The 18,154-nt window shown below is 61.6% G+C and overlaps 2 protein-coding genes across 12 annotated transcripts in view; one reads left to right on the top strand and one right to left on the bottom strand.

The window, feature by feature from the left end:
* MRTFA (myocardin related transcription factor A) overlaps positions 1-16,077 on the top strand; it is a 107,165-nt gene extending 91,088 nt beyond the window's left edge. Inside the window, exons 4-14 of one of the 4 annotated variants that reach the window (XM_082636376.1) lie at positions 410-485; positions 1,396-1,557; positions 5,049-5,224; positions 5,711-5,842; positions 7,962-8,215; positions 8,470-8,575; positions 9,603-10,784; positions 11,230-11,325; positions 11,673-11,825; positions 12,101-12,161; positions 14,550-16,077. In XM_082636376.1, coding sequence (XP_082492502.1) covers positions 410-485; positions 1,396-1,557; positions 5,049-5,224; positions 5,711-5,842; positions 7,962-8,215; positions 8,470-8,575; positions 9,603-10,784; positions 11,230-11,325; positions 11,673-11,825; positions 12,101-12,161; positions 14,550-15,052 — 2,901 coding nt within the window. In that variant the 3' untranslated portion in view covers positions 15,053-16,077. Of the gene's footprint in view, positions 1-409; positions 486-1,395; positions 1,558-5,048; positions 5,225-5,710; positions 5,843-7,961; positions 8,216-8,403; positions 8,576-9,602; positions 10,785-11,229; positions 11,326-11,672; positions 11,826-12,100; positions 12,162-14,549 lie in introns of all 4 variants that reach the window. The other 3 variants (XM_082636375.1, XM_082636374.1, XM_082636377.1) reach the window with 3 other exon arrangements.
* Positions 16,078-16,592: 515 nt separating this feature from the next.
* The window catches only part of SGSM3 (small G protein signaling modulator 3), a 34,533-nt gene continuing 32,971 nt past the window's right edge, over positions 16,593-18,154 (bottom strand). For all 8 annotated transcript variants that reach the window (XM_082636378.1, XM_082636381.1, XM_082636380.1 and 5 more), the window contains 4 exons: positions 18,026-18,111; positions 17,167-17,289; positions 17,019-17,079; positions 16,593-16,811 (listed from right to left, as the gene is read on the bottom strand). In XM_082636378.1, the coding sequence (XP_082492504.1) occupies positions 16,731-16,811; positions 17,019-17,079; positions 17,167-17,289; positions 18,026-18,111 (351 nt within the window). In that variant the 3' untranslated portion in view covers positions 16,593-16,730. The remainder of the gene's footprint in view (positions 16,812-17,018; positions 17,080-17,166; positions 17,290-18,025; positions 18,112-18,154) is intronic.

The raw sequence follows: 18,154 nt of genomic DNA, 5'->3' as shown, positions 1-18,154 counted from the left end.
TTATAGCTTTGCAAAATTAAACTTATCTTTTGCATGGAAGAATGATTAGAAACAAATATCCCCAAATACTAACGGTGGATGATTAAAAAATTTTATTGTTGTTTTACTTTCTAATTTTCTGAATTTTCTTTGATGAACATAACATATGATAGTAAAAGTAATAGGTTAAAAAATATATTAGTAGTCCAGCCTCAGAGCGACAAATGGTCTTGACAGATGGATGATGCCCTTGGCAGGTGCGCTGAAAGTGGACGCGTCCTTCCAGGCCTCAGGACCCTGCAGTCTCCAGGCTGAGGCTGTGGGGGCTGCAGAGGTGACCCACTAAAGGCACGGCTGCTTTTTGGTCCTCTTCATGCCATAAGCTTGTGACCTGGATCTGAGAGCTGCTTGGTGTGTTTTTTTTCTATAGACAGAGGACTACCTGAAGCGGAAGATTCGTTCCCGGCCGGAGAGATCGGAGCTGGTCAGGATGCACATTTTGGAAGGTGTGTTAGATTGGAAATGCTTCTTCATCTAAACCCTTGTTCTCACTGTCTTCACCCCTGCACCACCCACGTTTTGTCTTCCCTCTTTTTCATCACTCCCATTTCTGCTGACAGTGTAAGCCAGAGCCTTAACGCAGTAAAACAGCAGTGCTGTGGGCACCACCACTGGTTTTTGGGAATTCCCAAAGGAGCACAATCACATTCTCTTGGGGTGGCTTTCCCTTTTTCTATGGCCATGTGGTGGCCCTGGATCTCATAAAACCTCGGTATGAAATCCTTTCCTCCAACTCTGTTTTTAAATGTGTTTACTTTCTGTTTTCATTCATTCCTTCATCCATCCATTCATTCGCTCACTCAGTATTTACAGGAGCACCTGTGAAGTACAAGCAAGGTCATCCCAGACGTACTCCACCTGCCCACACACACTTCTTTCCTCATTCTAGGGAAGGAAAGGTTTTGGCTTGAGTCTATTCATTTTTTGTTTGGTTTTGAAACCACTTTGGGGTTGGAAGAAGACTCTCCTAGACTGAACCCCACACTTCGCAGAGGAAGACACTGAGACCTAGAGCAGGGAGGTGAATTGTCCCCATAACGCAGCGAGCTTGAGGGAGAGGAGACACCACCCATTGCCTGGTGCTCCTTCAGCTCTAGCTCCAGCTCAGAGAGTCGTCTGGGCCAGCCTGTGCCTAGTGACCATTGTTGCGTGTGACCACACACTGTCCACAGCGGGGGCCCCTTCTTCTATCCTTATGAAACTTCAAGCCGGGCCATCGTACTCTGCCTGGGATGTGATTTGCATTCTCATGGTCTCTGCTCCTTCCCCAGAGGGAAGGGGAGCTGCTCTGGAGTTCCCAGGGCAGAACCAGCTCATTCCTATATCCTTCTATACTCCATTCTCTCCCACGGGCAGAGACCTCGGCCGAGCCTTCCCTGCAGGCCAAGCAGCTGAAGCTGAAAAGAGCCAGGCTGGCCGATGACCTCAATGAGAAGATTGCGCAGAGGCCTGGCCCCATGGAGCTGGTGGAGAAGAATATCCTGCCTGTGGAGTCTAGCCTGAAGGAAGCCCTCATTGGTGAGGAGGCCCGGCCACCACGTGTGGACTTGAAGGCAGGGCGCAGAGGGAATGGGCTCGGGACTGCTTGCTCCCTGACTTCCTGCTTAGCCTTGGGGGAGCCGAGGTACAGAGTATGAGAGCCTGATAAACGGGTCCTGTGAGCCTGGGACAGCGCCAGTGGCCTCACAGATCAGCGCCGTGCCAAAATAACTACGTCAGTGACAGAGAGGCCTCTGTCCACTTCACATCTCTGTGAGTGCAGGGGCTTGTCCCTCTTCCCCAGAGAAGGTAGGTAGATGTCCGGGGTGGTGTGTGTGAGCACGTGGAGACGCTGGGACCTTGAAACTGTACCTGCGGTTTCTTTTCATTAGTGAAATCTCTTCTTGGAGCCTGGCACTCTCCTCAGATAGTTCACTCAGTAAAGGTCAGTTGATCCAAGCAGTGTGCTAGGTGCTAGGGCCACAGCCGCACAAGGTAGACCAAGCCCCTCGTCCTTATGGAGCTCAAGCCCAGGAGCAGATACAGGCAAGGAAATAGGTGAGAGTGAGATGGAGGGCCACCCACCCCGGCCCCGACAGGGGGCATCGGCGTCAGAAGAGGTGAGGCCCAGATGGGGGTGCGGGTGAGTAGGAATTAAAGCGTATGCAGCGGGCAGAAGGAGCCGCCTGCACGTGGAGCTGGAAGCAGGTGTCAAGACGTGAGGGGGAGGCCACAGGGTCCAGGACGTGCAGGGCCTCGTGTGCCACAGGCAGGTGTGCAGACATGATTCCCTCAGACTTTGGTAACTGTCGGTACAGACATGTTTCTTTTGCTGCCGTGGGCCTGAGACCTGCCCCTGGGGAGCAGCTGTGCCTTCAGGAGGCTCAGATGCTCTCACCTAGAAGGGAGCTAGCTCTTTGGGCAGGGCAGGGGAGGGCACAGGAGGAGGCCCAAAGCAGGCCACGTTGGGCCCGAGCCCTGGCTCAGAGGAGACCGGTCTCTGGGGCCTCATCTGCACCTGCAGAGGAGGCACCCTGACCGCTCTCTTCCCCTTTAACTCCCTGCTTTGCCCTGGCATTCACTTCACCTTGTGTCAGTGTTTTCCTGCCCGGACCTTCACCAGATTCCACGACAGCATTTGGGCCAAGGTCAGTTCTGGACTCTCCAGCCAGCCCAAGTCTGGTAAATGTTTGCTGAGAGTCAGCCACGTGCCAGGCCTGTGTGAGTCCTCCCGTTACAGAGACGAACAGAATATGCTGCAGCTGCCCTCAGATAACTCAGTCTGATGGAGAAGGCTGCCGTGTGCACAAGTGATTTCTGAGTCTAGCTCCCAGGCACGTGTGGCGCCACGTAGTTAGAAGGACCAGGGCCCTGTGACATCGTAGCCAAGTCACCTGCCGTTCAGGCCAGTTTGCAGGCTCCCAGGTGATGATGGCTGTGAAGGGCCCGGCACAGTCCTTGGTGCCCGGGGAGACTTGGGGAAGGGCTGCTGCTGTCTGCAGTGACGTTCATTACAGACCAGCTGGCGGCTCTGTCGTGGACAATGTAGGACAGCGGCGTGCAGCAGGGGCAGCGAGATCCCGTCCGAGATGGGCTTCTCTCAGGGACGCGGACGGCGGTGGGGCTGACGGCATGTTTGGGGCCCACCTGGAGATCGAGTCCGTTTGCCAAGTAGAGAGGGTGCAGAGGGGACAGCGGGGGCAGTGTGGCCTGGAGCCCTGGCAGAATACGGCTTGTTTGAGGCCCGGGAAGTAGCTTAGTTTGGAACGAGGTCATCACTGGTGACTGGGGAGAAAGGGGCATTCGCCAGCAGTGAGCAAGCAGGAGGCAAGGCGGTGGTGACAGCAGACGTGGCCCGTCGGTTCAAGAACAGAGTGGAGAGGAGGGAGGGACATGGTGGTCAAGGAGGATGTTTAGGCTGAGAGCAACGAGCAGGTTTAGGGCTGAGAGGAAGAAGTCGGGGGAGAGGCTGAGGAGGTGGGGATGGAGGGGGAGGCAGAGCGGGGTGTGCGCCGGGATGGGAGGGGCTTCGCAGACGGCCTCCGTCTCCCAGACGGCACCACACACCCGCGGCACCACACACCCGCGGCCATCTGCTCACACACGCGCCGCCAGCTGATCGTCCGAGTCATGGCCGGCCTCCCCTCAGCATCCACGTTTCCCGCCAGCAGAGCAGCGGCTGGGCTCCAGGGTACCTGGCCCGTGAACTCCCGCGGGCAGGGCCCCATCCGGGCCGCCCTGGCTGCAGGAGAGAGGGGTGGGCCCCGCAGTGACCTGGCCTGACAGACCCTGGGGCCGCTGCAGCATGGCCAGCAGCTTCCTCAGGCTGGGCTGGGGCGGGGGTGGACCTGCAGCTCCTCCATCCTGAGTCCCATTGTCCTGTGGCTGCTGTGCCATGGCAGGTCCCCCCTCTGGGAGCAAGAGACTGTGGGAGGGCACCTAGACCTGGCGTGACCGGCGAGAAGGGCCCACTGTCAGCGAGCTGCGTCCCCTCCGCGCTCCTTGTGGGCCCCTGGGAGGGCGGGTGGGGGGTTGGGGGACAAGCTCAGGGGCGTCCTGCTGGGTCCCAGGGGCAGAGGGCCTCCGGTCACGGCCCTGGAGCGGGGGAGGGTCTGCTGGGAGAGTTCCAGGCTTGCTCCTGTTCCTCATCTGTGGTCTTCCCGCCGCGGCTGCGTCCCTGGCATGGCCGCCGGCTCACCTCTGCACCGCTGCTGCATTCCCCCTGTGTGGACAGTGCCGGTGCAGAACTTCTCCCCTGACTGTGCTGGCGGCGGGGTTGTGACAGGAGTCTTTTGAAGTACCCTGCCTGCCCCGTCCCCTTCTTTCCTTCCCTCTGCATCTGGGATTCCCACGCCGAGTCCCTGCTTCTCCTGCTTCTCCCACCCAGCCTGGTCCCTGCCCAGGAGGGCAGGCCTGCCCCCAGGACGTGGGTCTCTGGGAGTCACTGGCTGCTGAAGGGAGGTCGCTGTCCTTCCACTGATGTGCTTCACCTGTGCAAGCAGGTGGCCCTTTTCCGGGAGGCTCTTTTGTCTGTTCCTCCTGGTCTTCGGGGAGTCGGGCAGCCCAGGGGAGGAGCTGCACCTGCATAGCTGTTACCCAAACTCCTTCCGTCCCTGATCGCAGGGTCCATGAGCCTCTGGGAGAAGAGGAGAGTTTTGTGCAGCCACAGGTTGGGAATAAAGTGCCTTCAACAGTAGGGAAACAGGAGGTGGAGGAGGTGGCAGGCTGTGGGGCGGGAGGGCAGACCCTGACTTGGAAGACTGAACTCAGGGTGGAGTTAAAAGCAAGGGGTTAATGATCAGGCCTTTCCCCACCAAGGGGAGTGCTCTGATGGCCTGGTGGGACTGACTCTTCCTGGCCTTTGTTTCGGGTCGTGATGACAAGCATTCCTTGAGCTCTTTTGGACACAGGAGGCAGGTCGGCTGCTGGCCTCCTTCTCCCGCTGCTTGCTGGGGCCACGGGGCAGGCGCCTCACTGGGACAGCCTCTTCCCATTTGCTGGAGGAGTCTCACCCTGGCCTTGGCTTTCAGTGGGCCAGGTGAACTACCCGAAAGTAGCAGACAGCTCTTCCTTTGATGAGGACAGCAGCGATGCCTTATCTCCTGAGCAGCCTGCCAGCCATGAGTCCCAGGGCTCGGTGCCGTCACCCCTGGAAGCCCGAGTCAGCGAGCCACTGCCCAGTGCCACCTCTGTGTCCCCCGCTCAGGTGAGCTTGTCCACTACAGGTGCTTCCCCTGCTCAGGGGCCCCAGACCTACTGGAGTGGCCCAGGATGAGGTCGCCTCGCTTGGGCCAGGTGGGACGGGGAAGCCAGAAAGTGCGGCGGTGGGCCCTTGTGGAGGACGCCGGCTGGGCAGCCTTGCAGTTAGATTCAGAGGCCTCCCTGCTGCCCCATGTCTGCTCATTCAGAACAGCCACTTCTCCTGAGTGTGTTCAGTTCCGTGATATTTCACCACCCTCTGTCTTCCCCTTTTCTAGTTCCCTGTCCCCTTGCCACCTTGGAGGCTGCTCTTTTCATCCCTCTCGTCTTTGCCCGTCATTTGCCCCCTAACGGTGATGGCGTCCGAGGGGGTGACAGCCACCCACCTCCGGGCAGGGCAGGGACGCACAACCGGCTGAAGCCTGGACATGTCGCAGCTTCCGGGGCCACGAGAAGGGGTGGGCGTGTCCTCACTTCCCCTCTTCTCTCCCAGGCCGTGTCTCAACTCCCCATGGGCCCAGAGTCTGGAGAAACAGTCTTCCTGGCGGAGCAGCCTCCTCCGCCGCCCAGCCTCGCCAACGGAACCACGGTCGCCACCGCCAAGCCCCTCCCCACGCTCATTAAGGTGCAGACCTCTAGCTGACCGCCCTCTCCTCCCCGTTCCCCTCTGAGCCCTGCCATGACTCTGTCCCAGTGTGGGGAGTGGGGCTGGCTCTCTTCTCTTCCTGGTCCGGGACCAGCCGAGGTCACGACAGTGCTCTGGGAGATCTCCTGTTCCCTCCACGCACGGTGGCTGTCGCAGCCGCAGCCACCGCTCACTGAGCACAGCGGGCCGGGCTCTCACTGCCCGCCCCAGGAAGACACGCCCACACGCCCCCTCTGTCCACTCAGAGCCTCGTGAGGCTGTGACAGAACCGAGAAGGGAGGCGATGGGCCTGAGGTCACCCAGCCAGCCGTGCCGGGTGTTTGTTGTCACTCTCTTCCTCCAAGGCCTAAGATACCTGAAGGCATTTACCATCAACCCCACGAGACACCCATGGGGACCTTTGTGTGGGAACACGGTGCTGCATGCTGAGGTTAAGTTTAGCAGCACCAACAGCCGGTGTCCGGTCCTCCCCGCCCAGCCGAGCTTTCTCCCTCGGCCTCTGGGACCTTGGCCCTGACTGCCGCCCTCCAGCCTGTGCTCCACGCCTGCTGGGCAGGTGCCCTTCCTTCCCGCCCGGCTTGCTTCCCATCTAGACTGATTCTCCAGTCCCGCCACACAGGCCCTGGCCCTGGCCTGGAGCCTCTGGCCGCCCACGTTCCTCTGCTGCGGCTCACAGCCTTAGCGAAGACTTCCTGTGCCTCCGGGCGCACCCAGATGGTTGGCGGGGTCTCCGTGACCCTCCCGTGTGGCGTCCCCACCCCAGGCCTGCTCCTCCCGGTCAGTGGTGCCCTGGCACCCTGCTGGCTCCCGGCCGCTCCCCTAGCAGCTGGCACCTCCCTTGCCTCTGCGGTCTATTCCTGACTGGCCGCAGATGTCTGAGGTTTTCCCTCCAAATTCCTCCCTCAGACCTGCTCCTCGTCACACGACTGGTGCCTTCCTTTGCCCACTTCCCGTTTGCGAGAACAGTGTATGTGTGTCTATCTAACTTCCTCTTTCCCGGTAGTGCCTCGGCCTCTGTCCCAGCTCCCCAGCCCTGCCACGAACTCTCCTCCAAGCTGAGCCCCCAGCTGCCTCAGACCTGCCTCAGGTCGCGCTCCTCTCTGGTGGCTTTTGCTGGGCTCCCCATCTTCTTCCCTTTCAGTGGGGTTCTCCCGGGCTGCCCTCGGCCTCTTTCTCACGCCCTCAGCCTTGCCAGGGCCTCTCAGCGGACCCCTCTCCCTCCTCTCGGGTGCTCTCCGGTCCCAGCAGCCCTGCACCTTCTCCCCGACTCTCCCTACCCTGGCCAACCGGCACCTCTTCCCGACTTCTGCGAAGGGGCCACCGTTGTCACACGCTGTTGCCGAAGCTCAAAACCGTGACCTTGTAGCCGCTCGGCTGCCACATGCGCTGTTGTCCCTTCTCCCTCTAGTCGGTCACCTCCTTCCACATCCCGTCAGTGCCTGTGGCGCCCTGGTCAGACCCCAGCTGAGCCCCGCATCGAGTCTCCACCCTCCCGCTTGCTATTCTCTGCTCAGAAGCCGCGAGGCCCTCCTCGCTCCTTCCCCAGCGCTCAGCGCCCTGCTCACTCTTGCCCACACCGGCTCCACCCTCCTCACCGGGGAGACGGCCTCCCTGTGTGCCAGCCGCCCCGTCGGTGAATGAACGTGAGCTTCTGGAGTCCAGGGTTCGCGCAGCGAGGTCCCAGTCACTGTGTGGCCTTGAGCGCGTGGCTCCCCTGAGCCTCTTTCTTGGGGAGGCAGGGTTTTTGCAGGTCTGTGTGACGCGGCTTTTGTAAAGCGCCCAGTGTGGGCTGCGCGAGCGAGCTCCGTAGAACAGCTCTTTTCACCTCGTCGTCCCCTTCACTCTGCTCAGGGTCACAGGAAGGCTGCCTGGCCTGTGCACTTGGGCTAGAAGCTCTTTTAAGAGCAGAGCCAGTCACAAGCCCCGCCCCCCATCAGCCCTCGCCCCCTCCCTGGACACTCCCGGGCACTGAGGAGGCCTCTGCTTTGGGAGGGGTGCCATCCGGCAGGGAGCGTGGACAGGGCAGGGTGGGCGGCGGGGCCTTTCCAGAAGCCACTCAGCTGCCCCTGACAGCGCCCTTTGTCTCCCATGCCCACAGCAAAGCCAACCCAAGTCTGCCGGTGAGAAGTCGCAGCGCAGCAAGAAGGCCAAGGAGCTGAAGCCGAAGGTGAAGAAGCTCAAGTATCACCAGTACATCCCCCCGGACCAGAAGCAGGACAAGGGGGCGCCCCCCATGGACTCCTCCTACGCCAGGATCCTGCAGCAGCAGCAGCTCTTCCTGCAGCTCCAGATCCTCAACCAGCAGCAGCAGCAGCACTACAACTACCAGACCATCCTGCCCGCCCCGCCCAAGTAGGCCCCGCCCCCCCCGCGCAGGCACCGGGGCGGGCAGGGGCGGGCGGCCCTGACACGGAGGACCCTTTGGTCCTGGTCCAGCGCTCTGTGGGCGGGGCCCTGGCCCCTTGCTCCTCTCCACCCGGCCCGCAGAGGCCGAGGGCGAGACCTGGCGGGGCCTCATTCCTGTCCTCTCTTCCTCTCAGGCCAGCAGGGGAGGCTCTGGGAAGCGGTGGGGCCCCCCTGACGCGCAGCCTTTCCGCTACCAGCAGCAGCTCCGGCTCGGGCGCCCCTGGGCCCAGTGGGCTGGTACGTCAGAACAGCACCTCGTTGACTGGCAAGCCGGGGGCCCTGCCTGCCAACCTGGACGACATGAAGGTAAGCGGTCGCACGCATCCCCCTGGAGGCCTTGTGCTGTTGCCAGCCTGGCCTCTCATGGGGGCGGTCAGGTGCTGGGTCTCAGGCAGGGGAGGCGGCTGGCCCAGGAGCACGGCTGCAGGAGGCAGAGCAGAGCTCCAGCAGAGGCACCTGGAACCTGCTCTGAGGCCCACCTGGCCCTGGTCATCCGCGGCATTAGCCTCGTCATCGTGGTCATCGTCATTAACGACGCCAGCCAGTATCTGTCCAGGGCCGCAGGGCTTACTGAGCACTTGTGCACCTCTCGTTTTCCTCAGCCTCTACAGTGCAGTAAGAGAAACGGGGAGTGTTACCCCGGCTTAGGGATGAGCAAGCAGAGGCGTCGAGGGATAGAGAGGTTTGCCTGAGGTCATGGGTCCGGCCAGCAGTAGAGCCAGGGTTCAGACTCAGCACCCGCCCTTTCCATGCGGCCGGCTACTGTCCTGCTGAATCTGCTCTACAAGTGCTGCGTTGGCCTGGGAGAGAGCAGCCCCCACTTGGGCCACAGGCCGCGCTCGTGCCCTGGGCTTTGAAGGGCGGGAGACACCCCAGGCCTGGCCTGTTTTCTCTGCCCTGATCAGAAAGGGGAGTGGGTCACATTCTCCCTGGAGAGTTTGTCCTCTGAACCAGTCTGCTCCCTCCTCAGTCATGAGCGGGATCCTAGCAAGATGCAGCCCTTTTGGGGGGAGCTGGACACAGGCCTCAGAGTCCCTCAGACCCGGCTGTAACCCCTGGCTCTGCCCATCACCAGCTGTGTGATCCTGAAGAAGTTACTTCACTTCCATGAGCTCTGTTTTCTCATCTGTAAAATCCAGTCAGTTCAATTAAGTATTTATCGAGCACCAGGCACCATGCCCCTGGTGTGAGGACAGCGAGGAGGAGGGGGCCAGCCTGGCAGATGCACGTCTCGCCCCCCAGGGCTGTGGGAGGGTCAGGTGGTTGATACATCTGAAGCGGCCAGTGGGGTCCAGATAGACGAGGACTGCCCGGACTCTCCACCCCCTTGCAGGTGGCAGAGCTGAAGCAGGAGCTGAAGTTGCGGTCACTGCCCGTCTCGGGCACCAAAACAGACCTGATTGAGCGCCTGCGCGCCTACCAGGAGCAAGTCAGTCCCGCCGCTGGAGCACCCAAGGGCCCCACCGCTGCCTCCATCCTGCCCAAGGCTGGCGAGGTGGTGGTAGCCTTCCCCACGGCCCGGCTAAGCACGGGGCCCACCCTGGTGGCAGCGGGCCTGGCCCCGGCTGAGGTGGTGGTGGCCACGGTGACCAGCAATGGAGTGGTGAAGTTTGGCAGCACGGGCTCCACGCCCCCTGTGTCTCCCACCCCCTCAGAGCGTTCACTGCTCAGCACAGGCGATGAGAACTCCACGCCCGGGGACACCTTTGGCGAGATGGTGACGTCACCAGTGACCCAGCTCCCCCTGCAGGCCTCGCCGCTGCAGGTCCTTGTGAAGGACGAGGGCCCCCGCGCTGGCTCCTGCTGTCTCAGCCCTGGGATGCGGGCAGAGCTGGAGGGGCGTGACAAGGACCAGATGCTGCAGGAAAAGGACAAGCAGATCGAGGAGCTGACCCGCATGCTCCGGCAGAAGCAGCAGCTGGTGGAGTGGCTCAGGCTGCAGCTGGAGCAGGAGAAGCGGGCCCAGCAGCCCACGCCAGCCCCGGCCCCGGTCACGCTCGGTGCCGCAGTGAAGCAGGAGAACAGCCTTGCCAGCTGCCAGCTGAGCAGGCAGCCCCCGGGCCCTGATCACCCCTTTGGCCCCAGCCTCGCGGGCCCCGCTGCCCACCATGTAGACACTTGTACCTTGGTGCCCCCGGCCGTGGTGGTGAAGCAGGAAGCCGTGCTGCCCGAGCCTGAACCAGCCCCGGCCCTGGTCACACTCGGTGCCGCAGTGAAGCAGGAGAACAGCCTTGCCAGCTGCCAGCTGAGCAGGCAGCCCCCGGGCCCCGCCGCCCACCATGTAGACAGTTGTACCCTGGTGCCCCCGGCCGTGGTGGTGAAGCAGGAAGCCGTGCTGCCCGAGCCTGAACCAGCCCCGGCCCCGCAGCTGCTTCTGGGCCCACAGGGCCCCAGCCTCATCAAGGGGGTCACACCTCCCACGCTCCTCACTGACTCCACAGGGACCCACCTTGTCCTCACCGTGACCAATAAGAATGCAGACAGCCCTGGCCTGGCCAGCGGGAGCCCCCAGCAGGTACCTGGGTGTGGGAGGGGCAGGAGCCCCAGGAGGGCATGAAGGCACTCCTCGTGACAGTGCCCTGTTCACCAGGCTCCCCCGTGGCCGGGCGGGTTATGCTCGCTTCCTTTAATCTTCCCTTCAACCCTCCGAAACTAAGGATCCCCATCCCGATGTCACCCAGGAAGGTGCTCAGACTTGAAAAGTTTGAGGCACCTGTGTGAGGCCCCCAGCCTTGAGGGTGGGGCCACGAGGGCCTGCCCATCGCTCTGGCCGCTGGCGTCAGAACCCTTCTGTGCCCGGCTGAGGGCTCCTGAGCAGCCCCACCCAGGCCGGGCCACTCCTGCCCCTGCTCCATGGGGTGGGACAGGCCCAGGGGAGGGTCGGGGAAGCCCTTCCTGGGATAGACTGAGGGCCGCCAGGCTGGGCCTGAGGCGAGCTCCACTCCTCTCCTTCCCCTCAGAGAGGCCAGCTGTCCCCCACCAAGGTGACATTGGCAGCTGGCTCCCTGCTGCTGCCGCCCTTGCAGCCCAGACCCTCCACTCAGCCTGGTCCAAAGGTGAGGCTGCTTTAGGCTTTGTGTGGCCTCAGCCCTGCCGAGCTGGCGGTCCGGGGGGCAGTGACAGGACTCGGGTACTCAGGAAGGGATACGGGCCCCTGAGCAGCCTCAGGCAGAAACTCCAGGGAGGAGAGGGAATCAGCCCAGAGACCCCCCGCCTCTGCCCCGTGTGGCTTGTACCAAACCCTAGGGAGTCAGTTGCCCTCTGTAGGGTCAGAGGTCAGGGCCTCCCCCATCCCACATCCCATCTTCCCCGCAGAGCTGCCCGCCTTGCCTGCCTGGAGCGTGTGAGCCCTGGGCTGTTGCCCTCGCCCCAGCCACTGGTTCCCTCCCTTTCTCCTGTCTAGCTCTTGTCCCAGCCTGGCTCTCCAGGCCCTGGCCCCCCAGCCCAGAGGGACCTGGAGCACCCGCCACAGCCCCTTTTTGGGCCCCCCACTTCTCTGCCGAAGAAGGAGCCGCCTGGCTATGAGGAAGCTGTGAGCCAGCAGCCCAGACAGCAGGTAAAGAGGGTGGACCGGGGCCTGGCGGGGCGGGGTGGGCTGGGCTGAGCTCGGCTCCCACGGTCCCCCGGGCCTGGCTGGAGGGTGGGGCAGGCAGGAGCCAGCCTCATAGGTCAGAGCGGCCTTGGAGAGAAGCCGTTGGGCAGGAGTGAGTATGGGCTCCGGGAGCCTGAGCGCAGGCCGCCGGGCTCTGTGGGCCTGGCTGCTGGCTTGGGGCCACAAGGTAGGGTCTGTGCCCTGAGCCACCATTTCGTTTTCTTCTTTTTGTGCCACAGGAACGTGGTTCCTCAAGCCAGCAGATGGATGACCTGTTTGACATCCTGATTCAGAGTGGAGGTAAAGTCCAGGCCCGCCGCCCTGCTCCCCCACCTCCTCCTCTCTTCGCAGGTCGTCTCCATTCCTAGGCTGGTTGGTTATTGGGTTTGGTTTCATTCTTGAACACGATGCCCGGCAGGCCTGGTGCTTTGGATGCGGTAATGTGTGAGACGTGTCCCTTCTCCAGGGCTTGGGCAGGGACTCCCTGGGGTGCTGTCCTCGACACGTTTGCCTCACCCCGACCCGCTGCATGGCCGGTGCTGTGCCCACAGCCCAGGGCATAGCAGTGAGCAAGAGAGACGTTTGCCTCGGCGGGGCTTATAGCCCAGTGTGGGGAGATGAACGGTGAATGAAATAAGTTAATTATCATATGTCAGACAGGTATTAGGAAAAGCCGGGACGGGAAGGGTTGCAGGTGCGAGGGGTGTCGGGGTCAGCCTCACCGGGCAGGTGCGGTTTAGCCACCGGCGTCCCTGGGGAGCTCCTGAGTCTGCAGGGCTGACGGGCACCCAGGGGCGGGGGAGGCGGCGCCAGGGGCAGATCGGGAGGTGTGATGGGCGCCGGGCGGAGGCCCATGGGCTCTGGGTGACGCTGGAAGCCATGGCACAGCTTTGAGGGAAGGGTTGCCCCGCTGGAAGGGCAGGAGCAGGGAGGCAGGTGCGGTGGTCCAGGCGCGAGTTGGGTGTGTGGGCCGGGAGGCAGCGGCGCAGCACGGAAGGGCTGGAATCTGGGTGTATCTTGGAGAGAGCGCCAGTGTGGTTTCCTCACGGCTTAGGTGTGTGGCGAGGGGACCCCAGGGCAGCCAAGGATGAGGCCGGGGGTGTGGGGAGGTGCTGGGTGCAGCAGCATGAGCGCCGGGGGCGTGGGCCGGGGCGAGTGGGGGCCGCATCGGTCGCAGCCTCAGCCCCTAGACAGCAGAGTGGAGGGCCACATGGCCAGCCCGGTCACGGTCTGGGCTGAGTCAGGCAGGAGTTGGGGAGTTGGCGTCCGGGGGGCGTCCGGAGCAGTGAGGCAGGGCGAGCAGAGAGGGCGAGGTGGAGGCGGGGCGCAAGCCAATGAGGCTGAGCAGCGGGTGGAGGGTGGGAGTGCGCCCTCGAGAGGGTGACGTCCTGAGGCCACGGGCTGCTGATGGGCAGTCAGGGAAGACGAGGACCAAGATCCTGTCCCGGGCTGTGTTGTGGTGGCAGCTGGGGACCTCTGTCTGCCAGGGTGCTGCAGGGGGGCCATGGCCAGAGCCTGCTGGAAGCAGGTTGAAGAGGTTGGGGCTGTGGGAGACAGCTGGTCAGGCGTTTATACACTGATTCCCCATTCCTCCTTTACCCCGGCCCCCCGACCCTGTAACCTCTCTTCTCCTTCCTGTTTCTGTGAAGATTATTCTAGGTACCTTCTCTAAGTGCAATCATACACTATTTGTCGTTTTGTTTCTGGCTGGCTTCGCTTAGGATAACGTCCTCAAGTTTCTTCCGTGTTGTAGCTTGTATCAGAATTTCCTTCCTTTTTGTGGCTGAAGAGTATTCCATTGTGTGTACGTACCACATTGTGTTCAGCCCTTCATCCATTGGACATTTGGGTTGTTGCTACCTTTTGGCTGTTGTGAGTAATGCTGTATGAACACTGGTATGTTTGAGTCAGTTTTCAATTCTTTGGGGTACATACCCAGAAGTGGAATTGCTAGATCATATGGTCCTATTCTGTATTTTAATTCTTGAGGAACCACAGAACTGTTTTTCCACACAGCTGTGCTATCTTCATTCATACCAGCAACACACAAGGGTTCCAGATGCTCCACATCCTCACCAACACTTATTTTCAAGAAAGTTTTTTGAAAATAGCCAGCCTAGTAATTGTGAAGTCACATATCTCACTGTGGTTTTGACTTGCATTTCCCTAATGACTAATAACGTCGAGCATCTTTTCACGAGCTTATAGGCCACTTGAATAGCGTCTGTTGGAGAGATGTCTGAGTGAGCTGTCTGTCCATTTTCCAGTTGGATTTTGTTGTTCAGTTCTTTATCTATTCTGGATATCATTTATCAGATACACAGCTTGCAGATATTTTCTCCCATTCCCTGGATTCTCTTCTCACTTGTTTTAATCTTGTTTAAGTATAGTTGCTGTGCAGCCTCTTCGGTCTTGATAGTGACCTTTGACGTGCGAAAGTTTTAACCTGTTACGTAATCCAGTGTTTTTCCTTCCACTGCCTGTGCTTTTGGTGTTACAACTAAGAAATCATTAACTAAATCCAGTGTCACGAAGATGTTCCCTTCTAAGAGCTTTGTAGTTTTGGCTACTAAATTTAGATCTTTGACCCATTTTGAGTTATTTTTTGTATGTGGTGTAAGGCGGGGTCCCAACTGCAGGTCATCGTCAGGCTGGTTTCTGACACCCATTCACTTTCTTGATTGGCAGAGATCTCAGCAGATTTCAAGGAGCCAGGGAAAGAGAAGTCCCCCCCGACAGCAGCCTGCGGGTCACCCCTGGCTGCACAGCCGTCACCGTCCGCCGAGCTCCCTCAGGCTGTCCCGCCTCCATCCGGCTCGCCGGCCCTCCCTGGGCGCCTGGAGGACTTCCTGGAGAGCAGCACAGGGCTGCCCCTGCTGACCGGCGGGCACGAGGGGCCGGAGCCCCTCTCCCTCATCGACGACCTCCACAGCCAGATGCTGAGCAGCTCTGCCATCCTGGACCATCCCCCCTCCCCCATGGACACTTCAGAATTGCACTTTGCGCCTGAGCCCAGTAGCGTGGGCCTGGACCTGGCCGATGGCCACCTGGACGGCATGGACTGGCTGGAGCTGTCGTCGGGCGGGCCGGTGCTCAGCCTGGCCCCGCTCAGCACCACGGCCCCCAGCCTCTTCTCCACGGACTTCCTCGACGGCCACGACTTGCAGCTACACTGGGATTCCTGCTTGTAGCTCTGGGGCTGCAGAGCCGGGGGCTGGGAGGGCTGGAAAGTCGGAGACCTCGGGAACTGCAGGGAGCTCAGCAGGCTCCTGCCTGATGCAGCCTCGCCGCGTGGTCGTGAGTCCTGACAATCACAGGCCCTGCTTTCCCCTCCGTGGGAGGCCAGAGGAGGATGTCCCCACACCTGGCTCTGGCTCACCAAGGAGAAGAGCTTCCAAGAAGCAGCTCTGGGTCCCACCCTGGGGTTTCGGAGGCCTGGATGGGCCAGGGGCTTCTATTTGACCTCCTTTTGTGAGGTCGGGGGGCACTTGCCTGCTGCAGCTTGCTCAGGAGGCGAGGCTGAGGCAGGGCAAGGGGTGCATGTCCTTCCTTCTCTTCCCCTTCCCTGCAAGGGAAGGAACTGGCTGGGCCTCTACCTCACCACCCTCATGATGCCAACGCCACTGACCCAGGCTTCCCGGGAGGGGGGCTCCCTGCCATTTTAGTGTCTTGGTGTAGTGTAACCATTTAGTGGTTGGTGGCAAACGCTTTCTGTACAGGTGTATATACCTCTACATTATATATCGCCATACATATATACACATATATCTTGGGGCTGGGGGGAGGTGAATGCAGCCCCCCACCCCCGGTTCTACTCTGTGCACACGGAAGGGCCTGAAGCCACCACTCCCGGGGCTGAACACAGCTTACCCCGGCCCCATCCATCACTTGTATTTGACGCGTATAGATGCCTCATCACAGCCTGTGCCGCACCTGTCCTGCTTCCTGCTCCGTATCAGTGCCACGAGGGCAGAGGTGCTTCCTGGCCCCCTGCCCACATTCCCTCCCACTGCCTCACTGCAGCCACCACGGCCCTGGGACAGCAGTGGAGCCCCAGGTGGCCCTCAAGCTATGGCCTCCTCCTGCCCTGGGGCCTGGCCTCCCTTCCGGCCTGTCGTTGTCATTCATAGGGGATCAGGGATAGAATCACCAGAACCAGTGCTGGGACAGAGGTGGGAAAGCTGTGTGAACTTTTTAAAATAAAAAGGAAAAACCCCGCCTGTTAGTCCATCTCGCTCAATCCATGGAAGGAAAGAGGGGGGTGGCGTGGTGGTGTCCTGGGTGTCTTAGCATCTGCGTGCCGCGCGGTGACCCTGACTGCGCCTCCCCGTGAGGCCACCTCCCATCCCTGGCTGTGCATATGACCCACTCCGGGAAGAGCAGAACCTTGGATGTGCAGCTGGCTAGACAGAAGGTGGGAGCGGTGCGTCTCAAAGACAGTTTATTTGTAAATCAAAGAGGCCGGGGGCCTTTGGCCTCCCCACCCTCCTCCTGAGCAAAACCTGACAGAACAGAGGAGGTGCTCCACCTCCCGAGGTTTCTGTTCAGCACAGCGGGCCCGGGGCCTCTGGTAAAGACCCTGGCGGGGTAGAGCCCTCCCCCGGGCGCTGAGAGTAACAGGCTGGGCCGGGCCCCCACCTTCTGCTCCTGCCACCTGCTGCCCTCCACCAGCACTCTGGCACCCAGGGCAGTGTCCCCAGACTCCCTACCACGTGCCCAGCCAGAGCTCCCGAGTGTGTCCTCCCCTCAACCTTGCAGCTTGGGGTGGGTGGCCAGCGCCGGGCTGTTCTCTTCTTGCTTGAGGAAGGGGCCTGGTAGCCAAGGGGTCTGGGGAGGCCTGGGTGTGACAGGATCCCTGGAGGAAGAGCATCACCCGTCTATGTCCCAGCTGAAAAGGTGGTGCTTCACCAGCATGTCCTGGACGCCCTCCTTCAAGGGCTGCTTCTCCTCCTGCACAGGAACAGCCTTCCTGTCACGGCCGCAGGGCACACCACAGGGCCCAAGGGGCCAGAGTGGTCCTCACAGGCGACACCGGCACTCAGGGCCCCCCCGAGGCCTGCCTCAGCACCCACGCGTCTGGGGGGGACCCGCCAGCACGAATACCCACACTGCCCCATCCACCATCCCTCCCGGGGAAGGCAGGACCTGACCACCCACCTCTCTCTTTGCAGGAAGTTCCCAGTCTTGGGAGAGGCTAAAGGCGAAGCAGCAGAGGACGCTGGAGGCAGAGGGAGAGGGAGGCTGTCAGCGGCCGCAGGGGGCTCGGCCCGCCCCTCGGCCCACCCCCGGGGCCAGGCCTCCTCACCGCAGCTCGCACTTGATCTGGACCCAGCCGGGGCTGCGCAGGAAGGACCAGGGCTGGTACCACTTCTCCACGGTGGGCAGACTGGAGCAGAGCACCTCCAGCCACAGGTGCAGGACCTGCTCACTGGCCACAGGCAGGGCAGGGTCGGGGGCGGCTCCAGGCAGAGGGTCCTGAGGACCGTAGGCGGGGCTCTGCCCTCCCACACCCACCACGCTGGGCCACCCCTACTCCAGGGCCCCTCCATCTGCACCCCCAACCTCCCTCCGCTTGGTGGCCTACACAGGTGACCCTGCCTCCTTCCCTCTCAGCCACTCTGGCTCCCCTGCGTGGGGAGACGTGCCCAGGGGCCCAAGGTCCCCGTGGCCCCCACTCCCCTCGGTCCTGTGTCTGAGACTCGGCCACCGCCAACCCAGGCCCTGGGGCCTCAGTCCCGCCGGTCAGCCAGGGAGCGACACGCCCGCTCGCTGGCCGGTGGGCCCACAGCGTGTTCCGAGCAGGTCTCGGGGACCCCTGCCCCACCACTCCAGGTCAGAGCAGCCTGGAGGCCGCCCCTCTGCTGCGTGGCAAGTGCAGAAACACTGCCCTCAGCCTGGCCAAGGTCCGAGCCTCGCACAAGCCTGCAACCCCCCCGGCAGGCGCCCCTCCCTTGTTTGCAGCCGCATCCCTGGTGAGCCTTCACTGCTCACCTTGCTGAAATCTGTGCTCCCCAAAACCCGAGCGCCAGCCCCCCGCCCCAAGCACTGGCTGGTCTCACGCTGGAAGAAGGGCTTCGGGAGCCACCCTGGCCGTCTTTCACCTCCGTCTGCCCAGCTCAGGCACCCCCCCGCGGCCCCCACTCAGCAGCGGTGCAGACACTCACTTGAGCCCCACGCAGATGAGGGAGCGGAGCTTGACATCCATTTGTGCGTGTGCAGCGTCATGCGTCACGTTAACGGACTGCACAGCCTGGAGGGCACAGCTGTCACTCAGGTGTCCCCAGCTCCCAACA

Source organism: Mesoplodon mirus (assembly GCF_964341445.2).
Source record: "Mesoplodon mirus genome assembly, chromosome: 11".
NCBI lineage: Eukaryota > Metazoa > Chordata > Mammalia > Artiodactyla > Ziphiidae > Mesoplodon > Mesoplodon mirus.
The sequence above is the reverse complement of the archived record's forward strand: the minus strand, read 5'-3'. Positions and strand labels throughout refer to the sequence as shown.